At 41.2% G+C, this 14,857-nt stretch overlaps 1 protein-coding gene across 4 annotated transcripts in view; it reads right to left on the bottom strand.

Moving 5' to 3' along the window:
• Positions 1 to 14,857, bottom strand: part of Ca-beta (Calcium channel protein beta subunit) — a 132,401-nt gene that overhangs the window by 8,692 nt on the left and 108,852 nt on the right. For all 4 annotated transcript variants that reach the window (XM_050189867.3, XM_055077454.2, XM_055077455.2 and 1 more), the window contains one exon: positions 12,037 to 12,312. In XM_050189867.3, coding sequence (XP_050045824.2) covers positions 12,037 to 12,312 — 276 coding nt within the window. The remainder of the gene's footprint in view (positions 1 to 12,036; positions 12,313 to 14,857) is intronic.

Below are 14,857 nucleotides of genomic sequence, written 5' to 3'. Positions count from 1 at the left end.
AGGGCAAGTAATACGTTATTTACTTTAATGGAGACTAATTACCTGCGGTATACTTTCTCATGCACCACGCTCAAACTTGTTCAATATCTATGTATTTTGGAAAATAATCACACAATTGAGGGTGCTTTCTGCAGCTTGCGTGCAACATTTTTCCAGCCAGGAATGCAGTGCCAGAGCAGCCATCTAAAAATTCACTGTGCCAAAGACACTTGTCACAGACTGACGTGGTTTGAAGGTTTGTACCCCCACTGCATCTCAAGTACATCTACAAAACCTTTGGAGAAAGGGACACAGTAATTGGCATTCTTCATTCACATCATTACAATATTTCAAACAACGCCAAAATATGCTCAAGCACACTTCCAAAAACACAAGGTGCATGCATGCACCCGAGGATGCATAAAAATGCTGCGAGTGTGATTGTGTGTTGCAGCAATCCTGAGTGTGCAGGTGCAGGTCAAAAAGGAGGTTCATTACTTGTACGTGTATGTTTGCCATCGTCATAGCTCCCAGAATCCCTGAAAAGCAGGCAGGGAGAAAAACACAGACAGGAGCACCGGCAGTGAGGGACAAGTGTGGCCCAGAACACCACAATACATCACAACCTACTTACTGCACACCACAACATAAGAGAATTAAAAGCCACATCTCTGACCAAGCAGTACGCACCACATTATTCCAAACACTAATGCCTATTTCACCATTAACAAAGCTATCCTCAACAAAATCTCTGAAGGAGTAGCCATAAAATTTCATGTCATGATGTAAAAGCTCTAGATATAGTAGAAACAGAGTCCTAAGCTCATGATAACTGAATATTTGTGAGGTGCATTCAGCATTTTAATGCCAGAAGTATCTAAAATTTAGAATGCTATAAGCAGCCTTAAATATGCCAGCAATCTCATTCACCTACAATATACAAGATTCTTCCATTTGGCACAAATTACATGAATCATTGTGTATACTGTGGCAGTGGCTAAATTCACAAAAACATACGCGATATAATTAAAATGCCTAAGTCATAAAAAATAACACAGTTTAAAAGAGGAGTCATAAATCTGTACACGAGGCATTTATATTCAGGCAAAGTCATACGTTGTACAGTGGACCAGCTTTAAAATGAATTCTCTAAACGAAGCCTCTAAGTTGAAGAGATTGGTCACATTTGTTTTGTTCCCAATTAATTCTTTTTCTGGTTAATGAGAACTCCTGCAATGTCACGCTGGCTAGCATTGCCCACCTCCATAATGTCAAATGTGTCATTTTTGCTACGTTTTGTTTGATACCATAAAGTTGTGATTTGCACAAGAAACTTCACGCAAAGCATATACTGGTAGCATTTCTGATATCATGGAACAGGTTCTCAGTTGTGGATAGTTAAGAGAGACTATTTATTAATTACTATACTATTTTTACTCAAGTAACATTTCTTTCTCTCTCTCTTTTTTTGCACACAGGTACTGTATGTGGCATAAATGTGAGCAAGTCCTAATTTTTAATGACATGAAATGGTGTTATGCTATGTGAGGTGAATGTATGAGAGCTAATGCATTGCAACGAAGCAACACAGTCACTATTTGCAAATATTAATATTTCTTTAATAGTGTTTGAATATTTTAAAAGGTAAACTGTACGCAATTAAACATAAAATTGGAGTAAAAGTACAATAAGTTTCATCTACAAGGGCATAGTATAGGCATAAAACACAATAACTCACATAGTGGAGAAGGCCGTGTCCCTTAGAAAGCCATATATTACCTGCTATATAGTGATCACACACACACTCTGAAGAGTCTTCAGAATGCACAGAAAGTGCTGGTTTGTTCTTAATGCTCCAGTAATGCTTTTAATAAACAAGGCTTTTTAATGCGCAATGTAATGACAGAAACTTGCTAACATTATGTAAAACAGGTTGCAACATCATTTTATATTGATACTGAAAACGGCCATTCATGATTCAGACTATTTGACAAGCATTTTATATTCCATTTGATTTTGGGACAATTAAATTGATATTTGATCTCAAAAATTGCTATTTCACACAGCCCTCGTTTTTTTTTTTTAGAACACCTCTTCGTTTATGTATCGTTTCTGGTTCCCTAAACTATACTATTTTGTTCAACATCACCATACTTCCATCAAGCTGAGCTATTAAAACGTGGCACAGATTTCTATAGTTCTTTGATGTTCATGCTAAAGAGAGCCCACTGTATTAAGAAATGCCTGACAACATGTAATGCTCAAGTCGCTTGTCAAATCAACTGTCCTCTAAAACCATACTGAGCTTGAAATGCTATAGAATGCTAACACTAATGCTCACTTGCAAACAGCACATTATTTGTTGGCCCGCCAAAGGGTGTATACTTCTACAATTACGAGACCTGTGCAAAGGTACATAACAGGTACGTAGTTATTTAATAGATATGTCAAAGGTGTAACAATTCAGTACATAGATCGATTATAAACAACAAACAACTTCTTTGACAGAGCTCAGTGCTGAAGTGAGTGATGCCAGTTAGAAGACTGGCACATTGCACATGTAAAGTAAATGAAGTGAAATGCGCGGGTGCAGTGGTGTTGCAGTATGTGTGGTAGCATAGTGGAGACCGACCTGGAAGTGTACTTGTTTCGGCTTAGGTCTCAAAATTCTCTGAAAGAGGTGGCATGAGAAAGAGAAAAAATAAAACTCCAGCTGCAACAATGGCAAACAATGAGGGAGAAAAAGGCACAAAAGTCTCCACAAAATCCCAACAAAATAGGAAGAGAAAAAGGCTGCAGAAGCCATTCCACTCTATAACAGAATGTATAGCTAAAGTGGTCAAATAAGGGATGTCCTAAGGGTTTTGAGGATGCCTCCAGGGTTTCAAGGCTCAGGATATTCATTTATTGCAAAAAAATAAGAAGATTAAAATGTCACGTCGGTGCTGCTTTCAAGATTTTAGGCTCTAAATAATGCTGCTTTTCATAAAAATGTTATTTTCACAACTTGCTAGCATTTGTCAGTCTCCCAAGACCACTCTTTCCTTGCTGCCATACTTTTTTCTAGTTAACTCAGTTTTTGTAATATGCTATCACCATCACTCTTAGTTATTAGTGTTGCATGCATCCATCCAAAGTGGTGAGTTTTCAGACCTGAAGAATCTGTATAAAATTTTTATGTGATTATTGAAGTACGGCTGTAAGTCCAGGTAGTTATGGCAATATGCCTTCTATCACATTCCATAAAAGCTAGGTGCTTGAACATTAGTTGTCAGGCAATTTAACTATGGTTAGCATGGTTTATCAAAAGTGAAATGGATATTGCATAGTTTTTCATGCAGTGTAGTTTTCAAACTATTCACACAGCTCTTAATTTTTTCACGAAGGTGATGGTGCAAGAAGGTGTCAAGGGGGTATTCTGAAAGCATCATATAGATACTGCATATGGACAGTGCCCCCAAAAGACTGCAAGAATGCCAAAATTACAAAGGGAAACCACGCCTCACATTTATCCTCCTGTATTTGTTGATCTAGCACGCTGTTGATCTGCACCTATTGCAGCCCAAGTTACATCACAAACACACAACAATGTGAAAGCAAAACCCGAGATAAACAGTATTTGTATAACTTACGAGTATACGCTACTGCACAGTATGCAACAGCAGTTTTTTTTTGCTGAATGTTGGCACAGTTGATCTTAAATCACAGCCTAACAATTGTACAACATTGCAAACAGCACAGATGATGGGACAACTCATACTACAAACAGAACAGATGTGCCGATGACCAACATATTATTGTGTGTCCTGTTCACACCTGCATTGTTCGTTTCCCCTGTCATTATATGCACTGTTTGCCATTTTGAAGCTGACCTAATTAGTCCAATAAGAACCCTTAGTTAAGCATAAACTTGCAACAATGCGCATGTGATGTGACACTTCACCAAAGTCAAGTTGCAGCCACCCCACCTGGTGACTGCTGTTTAGTCTACAAACATGTTTGCTCAGAACTATTTCATATGTTGACATGCATCGCATCTGTGTCACATGTTACATACAAAAATGTCATAGCAGAATACTACAGCCAGTCAGTCTTCACAGTGGATGTGAAAGTCAGATATAGAGACATTGTCAAAAAAGTCAGCCAAGCCATTAGCACAAATGCCAGAAGCAGCCAGAACAGTGGGAATGCTCCCAGCAACTGCCCATTACTTTTGGTAATATGAAATTACATGAAACCCTGGCTGACAATGTGACTAGACATATCCTCTTTGAGTGCACGATGATGGCTTTCTGCAGTTGCAACTAAGCACTAGCACATGTGGTTATGTCTATACGACCTGCGATGTAAGGACATGCCTTGATCTCAACACAGTGAATTATACACAAGTGGCAACGGGTGACCAACCATATATAAAGCAAGAAGAGAGGGCCAGTCAATCTTTAACTGGATTCCAGGCTGTTTTAATTTCTTGTGCCCAGGTAATATATTTACTCATTTCGAAACAGCACACTTCTTCATGCCTATGAGGAATGGCATAGAAGATGGAGTTTAAAATGACATTTCAAACGAAAGAAAATTTATAGCTGGCTAAGTAAACTACTGCTTGCCATCATCATGTTAATTTATAGTAATTCATCTAAATTATGATGCTGGTTCTCTTCTCCATGTCCCCTTCTACTTTATCAAGCCTGTCTATAAAGCTGCACGTATTCAGACATATCACCCAAACATAAGAGTGAATGCTGACAGCCTACATTCAAAAACCATGAAGGGGCAACATTTCTTTTTAGGCTCTCTTCTAATGATGCTTTTTGTCCTACGATGCATGACTGGACTATGCTCAATTGCACAATAAACAGATGTGGAGCAGTAGGGCAGTTTTTGCTATAAGTATGTCTCCATGCCTTGCACATTGCCTCTTGCTGCTGGTATGTACAGGTGAGGAGAAGAATGAATTTTAATGAAAAGGATGGCTCAGGGAGAAAATATTATCAAATAAGAGCACATGATGGCAGGTGCCTGGTGTCAAGTCTGGCATTTGAGTCCTAACTCTCAAAAATGGCAGTTATCAAACTTCCTGCAGCCACACTCTAAGTCCCAGGAATTGTTTCAAGGTGTGTTTTTTCCACACCAATGATGCGTCTTTTAAATATTTGTGGAATGTTAAACAGATGCTGGGAACATTCGCTTGATCCTACATTTGCAAAGACGAACAGCTCTAGGTTTAGCTTTTTTTCCCCGAGAACTATTGAGGACTGGAACTTGGTGTCTGCCACTATTGTTGCATCAAGTGATTTTGTTACTACAATTGAGCAATTCTTTTCTTCCTTTTAAACAGAAATGTATATGTTGTGTTACTGATACTGTTTGTAATGATAGCCTGCAAATATTATTTGTCCTTGTATACTTCTATCGTTTGTCTGGTATTTTCATATTGTAGCCCTACCTGCTTGGGCCAGATTGATGGCACACAGTACATAAAAATAAAACAGTAAATAAATAAAAAGAAAGAAAGAAAGATGCCATCGCTTTTCAGGATGCACGCATTCCAGAGGAAATGCGAGGAAAATTTATTACTGGATTCAGCTGAAATGCCCTGGAATGCAAGCATCATGAGAAGTGACTGCACCTGTTCATCATTCCTCAATTGATTAAAAGACGTGCATTAGGTGCAGCAAGAGGGTGCCTTGCGGAAATTTCTGAGGCTTGAAAAGTGGCCGTCAAAATATCCATAACTGACATCCTCACAAGTTAGGGCACAAATGATATCTAGTCTTGACACCAGGAGCCTGCCATCAGGTGCCACTGGCTGGCATATTTACATGTGCTCCCATAGTTACAATAGTCGCATAGTCCACAATATCTTGTCCACACCTGTAGTGTTAGCATCAACAGCAGGGCAGCTACAGCATGATGTACCTGCTCGCATAGCCACAGCCCATTTGCTTAATGAGAAATCTTCTGAAATGACGAAATAGCAAAAAAAAAAAAGCCAGTATCCTCCCATGTACTAACATTCACTCTCACATTTATTTTACATCTAAACCAGGAATAACTGTTACCAATGCCATGCACAATAGAAGACTGCTTCAGTGCAGTCGTTGTGGCACAATAAGGCATAAAGGAAATTGTGGAAGCTTATGTATACAGAAAAGAGGGGATGCTTGAGGCAAAAACAAAATACCCTGTGGCATGGTGTGACACGCCAACTACTTACGAGTAATGAAATCAGTGAAATGAGCAAGCAGCATAAAAAAATCTAATAGAGGAGTTTCGACTCCACATGAGTGTCTGCGACCCCGCAAGACCAGAAGATACATGCAAAAAAGCTAAAAAGCTGCAAGTAAAATTTGAGAGCCACATTTTCATAAAAACTCATCTTGTTTGCAGGACTCCAAAACAAGTAAAATGCAAAAGTGCTGATGACACGATCTTGCCCGACTCAAGCTTCACAAGAGAGCCACAGCAACCAGAGTCTTCAAGATATACGAGGTGTTTATTCGACGCCACTATTTATCAAACAAACTGAAACTGAAACTCTGTCTTTAATTTTATGGTCTTAAAGAGGCCTTGAAGATTCCTACATTGTTTACCAAGCTGTCAAAACATAATTCTGGTACAAGAAACAACAAAGTTTGTACAATTCCATTCATGATGTACAAAAGCATAGCCTCAATTAGACTGAGGCCTTCTTGCAAAATTGCCATGAATATTTTAACATATGTGAAGATCTTAAAAACATAACTACACTAATGAGGAGTGCCATAAGGATAAACACTTTACCATTTTCCTGCAGTGCACGATGTACTGCAGTGAGAAGCAAGGTCGTAACCCTAGCAAATCCATTGGAAAATATATTCAAGTTAGTTTGAATAGAGAATTTCATAAAGAGGAACGATGTTAATAATTTCCCTCCTGTATTACTGATGAGCACATCAGCAATATTTGCTGGAGTAGCTTAGAAATAAAAACAGTAAAGGTCTGCCAAAGGTGTAATGATGGTGATTACTATTACTTATCCGTGGTGATGGCATAGGTTGAGAGACTAATTTGAGGGGTTCAACGTCCCAGAGCCACACTGGGACTATGAAAGATGCCATGCCAGAGTTCTCGACTAATTTTAACAGCCAGGAATTCTTTAATGCACACCTAAATTTATGTGCCCAAGCATTGTTTCTGTATTTCAACCCCATCGAAACACAGTCACAATGGCAGAGCTTTGAACTCTGCTCAGCAACACGCCACCTCAAAGGACTGAGGTAGAGAGTACAAGCCAGAGGTTAACAAACTGACAGGTTCCTAGGTTCAAAGTATGGCAAAGGTTAACACATTAACAGCAATTCAATTTGACATAGTCAATCTGGTCTTATTATTAGAGGACCTTGCTAAAGAAATAGCTCGGCACACATACCAGCCATTATAAGGAGAGAAGTTGGTTTGTTACAATGCGTTTTAAAAAAGGAGTGGATAAAATTAGATATCCTGAACAGGTATACTCTTCAGTACTCAAGCTCTCACAAAAGTTAAAATATTTGCAAATATATACTAAGCTTGCAACACAGTCAAATATCACCAGGAGCAAAGTTTGTTTAATAACCTAGTAAAATGCGGTACTTCTAAGCTTGAGGTCGTAGTCTGATACCGGCTGCAGCGGCCGCATTTCGATAACGGCAAAATGCAAAAATGCTTGTGCACTTAAAGGGACACTAAAGGCAAATACTAAGTCGACGTGGACTGTTTAAATACCATTCCAGAACCCTCACAATGCTTGCTTCGTGCCAAGAAGAGACTTAGTTTACGAGAAAATTGCATCTCAAGGGCCCGAATACCTTTTTTGAAATTCAAATCTCCCGCCACCCAACTAGGGGACTGGTGACGTTGCGTACACCATCACCACACTTTGCTGCCGTCAGTGAGTAAAACGGCCCCCGACAGACTGCGATACCGAGCCATGACAGAGCGATTGACTCGCCGCTGCAGCTGCTTTTCAGTCAAGTGGCATAGACCGTTTGGGCATCCCACGACATCACACGGAAGTTGAATTCTCTGCTACTTGCAGTTTGTGCAAGTTTCGTGAGCCAGCATAACCAGCGCAGCACTACGTGATAACGGAATTACTGAAATGTGAACGCGTTGGCGGCACGGAATCGATTGAAAATGAAACCTTTCTACCGCCCGCGTTGTTGCCAAGGGTAATTTCAATGAGTTCCTTTTTAAAAATAAAATAGCACTGGACCTATAGCATTTTATTTCATTTTATAATACAATACAATTATGTTTTTTGCAACGAGTGGTTGAGTACCAGTGAGAGAATTTAACTGAGGGGTGCTTTCGTCATCGGGCAAGTACTTGAATGTCCCTGGGGTGTCTCTAATCATCTCCTTCATTTACCTCAATTTCTCAATTATTAATACTCTGTTTGCAATAATATTGATGCCTTAGAGATTCTTGAGCACTAACCTATCACTTTAGCTTGACTTAACATTTGCCTTCAGTGTCCCTTTTAGACAAGTTAAAATTGGCCTCTCCCAGATAATTCGTACTTGACCAGTCAGAATACACACACCTGAGCCCTATCGTGACCCCAATAGTCAAAATTAATCCAGAGTGACCCACTACGGCCTGCCTCATCATTGGATTGTGGTTTTGACACTAAAAACCTTATATTTTCATTAATTTAATGTCGTACAGTAAGTAAGCTTACATTAATTCGACTTCAGTTAATTCGATTTTCTGCTTCAGTAATTCGAACCTGACCGATAGTCGTAGCCAGCGCACATGCAATTCTATGGGCCCAAACCCTTATTATTTCGATCCTAAAATTGGCCTTCACCGGATAATTCTAACTTGATCAGACAGCACACATGCACCTGAACCCTATGGTGACCCCTTTAATGGTAGCGTCTGTCTTGGTGGAGCTTAGGGGACAGTGATTTATTATTTCATACATGTCAAAATCTGCCATTGAAAACACTTTTTTTTGGCCTGCCCTAGGAAGATTTTCAAGCAATAACCATGACTCACAATGTCTGATTATGGTTACGGTTATGATTACGATTACCTGATTCTGACATGAGACTTTTTTTTTCAAGAAAATTGGGCAGAATATTGCCTGTGTGGTGCAATCAAATACAAAACTGAAACTGCCTTTGCGACATTTGTATACTATACCGCATAATACAAATGTACTGCAGCGAAGCTGACTTTACGAAACCGACTGCCATGGTGCCACACGTCATCATCATCAGCCTTTTTTTTTTTTTTTATGTCCACTGCAGGACAAAGGTCTCTCCCATCGATCTCCAATTACCATTGTCCTGCGCCAACTGATTCCAACTTACACCTGCGAATTTCCCAATTCCATCACGCCACCTAGTTTTATGCCTTCCTCGACTGCACTTCCTTTCTCTTGGCACCCATTCTGTAACTCTAATGGTCCACCGGTTATCCATCCTAGATATTATATGGCCTGCCCAGCTCCATTTTTTTCTCTTAATGTCAATTAGAATATTAGCGATCCCTGTTTGCTCTCTGATCCATACCGCTCTCTTCCCATCTTCTAATGTTACACGTACCAAAAATTTTTCGTTCCATCGCTCTTTGCACGGTCCTCAACTTGTTCTCGAGCTTCTTTGTCAACCTCCAAGTTACAGCTTCATATGTTAGCACCGGAAGAATGCAGTGATTGTACACATTTCTTTTCAATGATAGTTGTAAGCTCCCAGTAAGGATCTGGCAACGCTTGCCGTATGCACTCCAACCCATTTTTACTCTTCTGTAAATTTCCTTCTGAACAGGGTCCCCTGTGAGCAATCGACCTAGATAAACATGCTCCTTCACCGACTCTAGAGGCTGACTGGTGATCTTGAACTCGTTTCCTTGCCAGACTATTGATCATTATCTTTGTCTTCCTTATATTAATCTTCAACCCCACTCCTACACTTTCTCTGTTAAGGTCCTCAATCATTTGTTGTAACTCATCCCCAGTGTGGCTCAACAAGACAACATCATCTGCAAACCGAAGGTTGCTTAGATATTATGCGAAGCATATTATTTGTTGTTGATCCTCCCTCCTAACCCTTCCCAGTTTAATAGCTTAAATACTTCTTCCAAGCATGCAGTGAATAGCATTGGAGGGATTGTATCTCCTTGCCTGACTCCTTTCTTTATAGGTATCTTTCTACTTTTCTTGTGAAGAACCAAGGTAGCTTTGGAATCTTTGTAGATTTTTCCCAAGATATTCACGTATGCCTCCTGTACTCCTTGATTATGTAAAGTATCTACGACTGCTGGTATCTCTACTGAATCAAATGCCTTTTCATAATCTATGACAGCCATATAGAAAGGTTGATTGTACTCTGCAGATTTCTCGATTACCGGATTGATGACATGGATGCATGTGATCCATTGTAAGTGTATCGCTTCCTGAAACCAGCCTGTTCTCTTGGTTCAGTGAAATCAAGTGTTGCTCTTATTGTATTGGAAATTATCTTGGTGAATATTTTATACAATACTGAAAGTAAGCTAATGAGCCTATAATTTTTCAATTCTTTATCGCCTTCCTTGTTGTGGATAAGTATAATGTTGGCATTCTTCCAGTTCCCTGGAACACTTGAAGTCGTGAGACATTGAGTATAAAGGGTCGCAAGCTTTTCAAGCATGATATCTCTTCCATCTTTGATTCAATTGACTGTTATTCAATCTGCTCCTGCCACTTTTCCCTGGGTCATGTCTTGCAAGGCCCTTCTAACTTCATCGTTAGTTAAAGAAGGACCCTCTGTATCCTGTTCATTACTACTTTGAATGAAGGTAACGTGGCTATTCTGGGTAGCATACAGGTTAATATAGAACTGCTCTGCTGCTTTTACTATATCTTATAAACTGCCGATGATATTACCCTGTTTATCTTTCAGCGGAACACATATTAGACCCTTGCTCATTTTTCTTGCTAATAAATGGTGTGTGCATCAGATTTCTACTTTGTTTAGGAGACTGAATTTCATGTTAGGTTAGTTTTCTACTCTGGAGACAAAGTAATCGCGCGAATGATTCTGGGGCACCTTGACTCGGGCAAATACTGTGAAGTGAATCGGAAGTATCTTTTGGCTTTTTTTTTTTTTTCTGCATCTTGTTAATTCAACCCGCCAGATAATTAAATGAATTTTGCTGGTCCTGTCAGGGTCGAATTAACAGAAGTCGACTGTATAATGTGCCACCACAATACGCAATTGAGATGGAAAGACTTGAAATCCAGTTGTCAATATCATGTATCTCATGTTAACACGCAGTGCCATTAATCTGTACAGATTCCTACAAACCCTGTATGGCATTTCATATTTGGGGTAATTACAATGGAAATGGCTACAAGGCAAACTGGCTTTCCAAAATTATATGCAAGATACTGAACACTGAGCAGTGGTGTGAGAGGAACAAGATACCAGCCACCGTAACAGGAAAGCTGCATGTGGACTCACACCAGAATTCACCCTTTCTGTCCATTTCTGTGAATAAACCACCATACTAATTTGCATACAGGACAAAGGTCTTTCCCAGTGACCTCTACTTGCACCTGTCCTGCCAGCATCAACCACGTACACCTTACAAATGAGTCTTCTCATTTCAACAATGCCCTTTACTCCTGGCTGTGCTGACCATTTCCCTTTACCTAAGCATCCCCTTGTTTCTATAATGAGCCCCATCACACTGCCACGACTAATGGCAGATTTGAATGGTTCTTTCCAAACACTCCTTCAACACTTCAAAGGTTGTGAAACAATGTAACTAAGCTTTATTGTGACCATAAGCACCCTCCTACAGTGTTAACGAAGTTACTAATGCTACTGAAATTTTTATGTCCATGTAATACAGCGTTATTGCCATATTAGACAACCATCAGAGCATTCCAACAGGCTCTCAAATGACAAGCCAATTGTGCCATAAATCCACTTCAATTTCAGCAAGAATGTCAACTTGTCATATTGCACAGCAAGTGTGTAAAATGCACGAACACAGCGCATGTGGCTTTGAGCAAAAGTGTATCACACATCAGCTCACCTCTCCTGGTTGTCTGGGTAGTCGCCTCTCAGAATACGAGCTATGGTGGTGTGACCGTGGTCGTGAGTGCAGCTGCGCTGTAGTGCTGTGTGTGGCCGCAGTGCCTGCCGAGTGCCGGCTGGATGTTACCCCTTGTGAGGAACTGCTGTGGGGCATGGCCTCATGGTGTGATGTTGGCTGCTGCTGCTGCTGCTGCTGCTGTTGGTAGTGGTGGCCACGGTGGTGAGACAGGGACTCTAGCTCTTCGTCCGTCTCTCGGCCCTGCTCCTTGGATGCCTGCAATTTTGTTCGTTTCTTTTTTTCAATCATGCCATTGTATATACACAGTAGCGATTTTCAAGTGAAGTACATTATTGAGCTCGATGAGCACCCAAAAGTTTCCCTTGAAGAGTGATGCCAATTGAGCAGTTTTCTTGCAAAATGCAGCAGTTTTCTTCACCATAACAACATGTCGCAGAGATAACAAACCAATAATAAGGCACCTAGTAATTCCATTATACCAAGGCTGTTGTAGAACTCAAAAGGCACAATTCCCTGCAGCATGCAGGAAGCTTCTTGTCTACATCAGTGCAACCAAGCCAATGTTTTATGTTGCTCTGTTATCCAAAAATAGGGTGGCACAGCATTCCATGCTTTGTTACAATACAGACCTAGAAACAGCAAATGCTTGCTTCCTCTATTTAAAATACTGCGAAAATATGTTAATGAACAAGGTTCTGGGGATATATATTATATATTACATGCTATTTTTTAACTGTATTAGGTTAATCTGAGGTATCACTTGATTATAAATGTATCGCATTGAAGGTGGGGGAGAGTGAGCTATGCGTACATAAAAACACTGCTAGCAGTTTCTGCCTCAATGAAGACAAGTCCCCTTGTGGAACTGTTGGCTTAAAGTAGCCTTCCTTGTTCAACTACTCCTCATCATGCAATATTAAGCTAGTATTTATGAGGTGCTTATGTTAACCAATTCTTTTTAAGAAGCTTCTGCAGAGACAATAGATTACTATTTACAAATAACTAGATCCATAGCCACTGTAGTTGGAAAATACCCAACCCTATACCCGAGCAATGGGAAAAAAAATTATGGGGTTTTACATGCCGAAACCACTTTCTGATTATGAGGCACGCCGTAGTGGAGGACTCCGGAAATTTCGACCACCTGGGGATCTTTCGCGTGCACCTAAATCTAAGTACACAGGTGTTTTTCCATTTCGCCACCATCGAAATGCGGCTGGCATGGCCATTCTGACTAGTTCGGGTTCTCGTAACCAGCAACAACTGGTGCGGTGGGCTCGGGAGACAGCAAGAGTCGCAGGAGCCCTGGACTAAGGGCGCCTCCCGCACAAGCAGAAAGACACCTGCTTGTCCTTTCTTTTTTTAATAAATGTTATTCCTCCTCCTCCTCCTGGACAGAGCAGTAGTACAGTCGAACCCACTTATAACAAATTCAAGTGCCACGAAAATTCCATTGTTATAACCGATAATTGTTATAACCGAGTTGCACAAAAAAAGCAAAAAAGGGGAATGGCAGAGCTGTTGTGAGAAAACTATAATGGCAGGGAGGTCAGTGCCCCTCCCCGCCACTATCTGCCATCCGGCTGCTGATCGTGTGGACTCGTTTAACTATTTAACTCTGCTTCTTACATGCTCCGATCGCATGTAACAAGCCGTAGCTGCAGGCGTTAAAGAATGGCACTGTTATAACAACTGCAAAGAGGGGTCATGGGTGGAAAGTGACATGTGAGCTCCACCGAGGCATCACTTTGGTGACCCCAAAAGGGGCCTTTTAAAAAATGTGAGAAGGTTGCTGCAGCAGCCTCTCAGCTTGAGAAAGCCAGAAGACTGGGGCGAGATCACAAGTATCTCGCCACATACTTCTCACTGGCTCCCACAAGAAAATCCCATTTCAGTCAGCCTTGCTTGCTTTAAGCAAAGCTTGCAAACATCTTTCTCCAAAGCATCTACCGTATTTACACGATTGTAAGTCGACTCAAATGTAACTCGACCCCCCCATATCGCGTCTGACAGGGAAAAAAAACAAAAAAACAAAGAGAGCATACCCGTGGGTGCATTCCATAACGAAAATTTATTAGTAGCTGGCATGGTCACTGAACTACTCCTCCTCACTAGTGCTGCCATCGTCATTGCTGCTACGGTCCTGAAGCGCATCGCCGTCCAGCGAAATTCCGCATTTGCATACATACATAAGTCCACGGCGAAAGCACCCAACCACACAGAGCCGTCAGGGAGGCTCTTTTGACATGTCCGGTTGGCGTAAGTTCACGGTCTTCTGCCGCCAGCCACTCGTACTCACGGTGGAGCAGGTTCCTAAAAGGCAAAGATCCAGGCTTGTCTCATGACCATGTCGCACCTCACTGGCAGGGACCGATCACACATTTCGGCGATGTACGCCGCAAGCTTGGCCTTCAGCTCCGGAAAGCGTCCCGACTTCGGCCCGCGGAAACCTCTTCGCTTGCCGTCACAGGTGAAAATCTTGCTTCGCTGCCGTCGTCACTCTCGCACCAACCATAAAGAAATATCAAACTTGCGGCCCGCTACGCAGTTATGTTTCTTCAGCGTAAAGGATGGCCGCCCTCTTCAACGCTGGTGTGAACGAGCGCCGAATGTTTAGTGGACTCGGAGCACTCATGAAGACTGAGGAAGCACGGAAGTAGCATGTGGCCGGCAGTCAAATCGAACGCGTGAAACTATAGAGCTACAGGGAAAGAAAAACACGCGAGCCGCAAGCAGTGTCTGCTCCTCCATGAACTATCGATACTCCCTGCAAGCGCCGCTGTTCTGAGGGTGCCGTTGC

This window comes from Dermacentor andersoni, chromosome 2 (genome assembly GCF_023375885.2).
Source record: "Dermacentor andersoni chromosome 2, qqDerAnde1_hic_scaffold, whole genome shotgun sequence".
Lineage (NCBI taxonomy): Eukaryota > Metazoa > Arthropoda > Arachnida > Ixodida > Ixodidae > Dermacentor > Dermacentor andersoni.
Note: the sequence above shows the minus strand (reverse complement) of the source record. Positions and strands in the feature narration are given on the sequence as shown.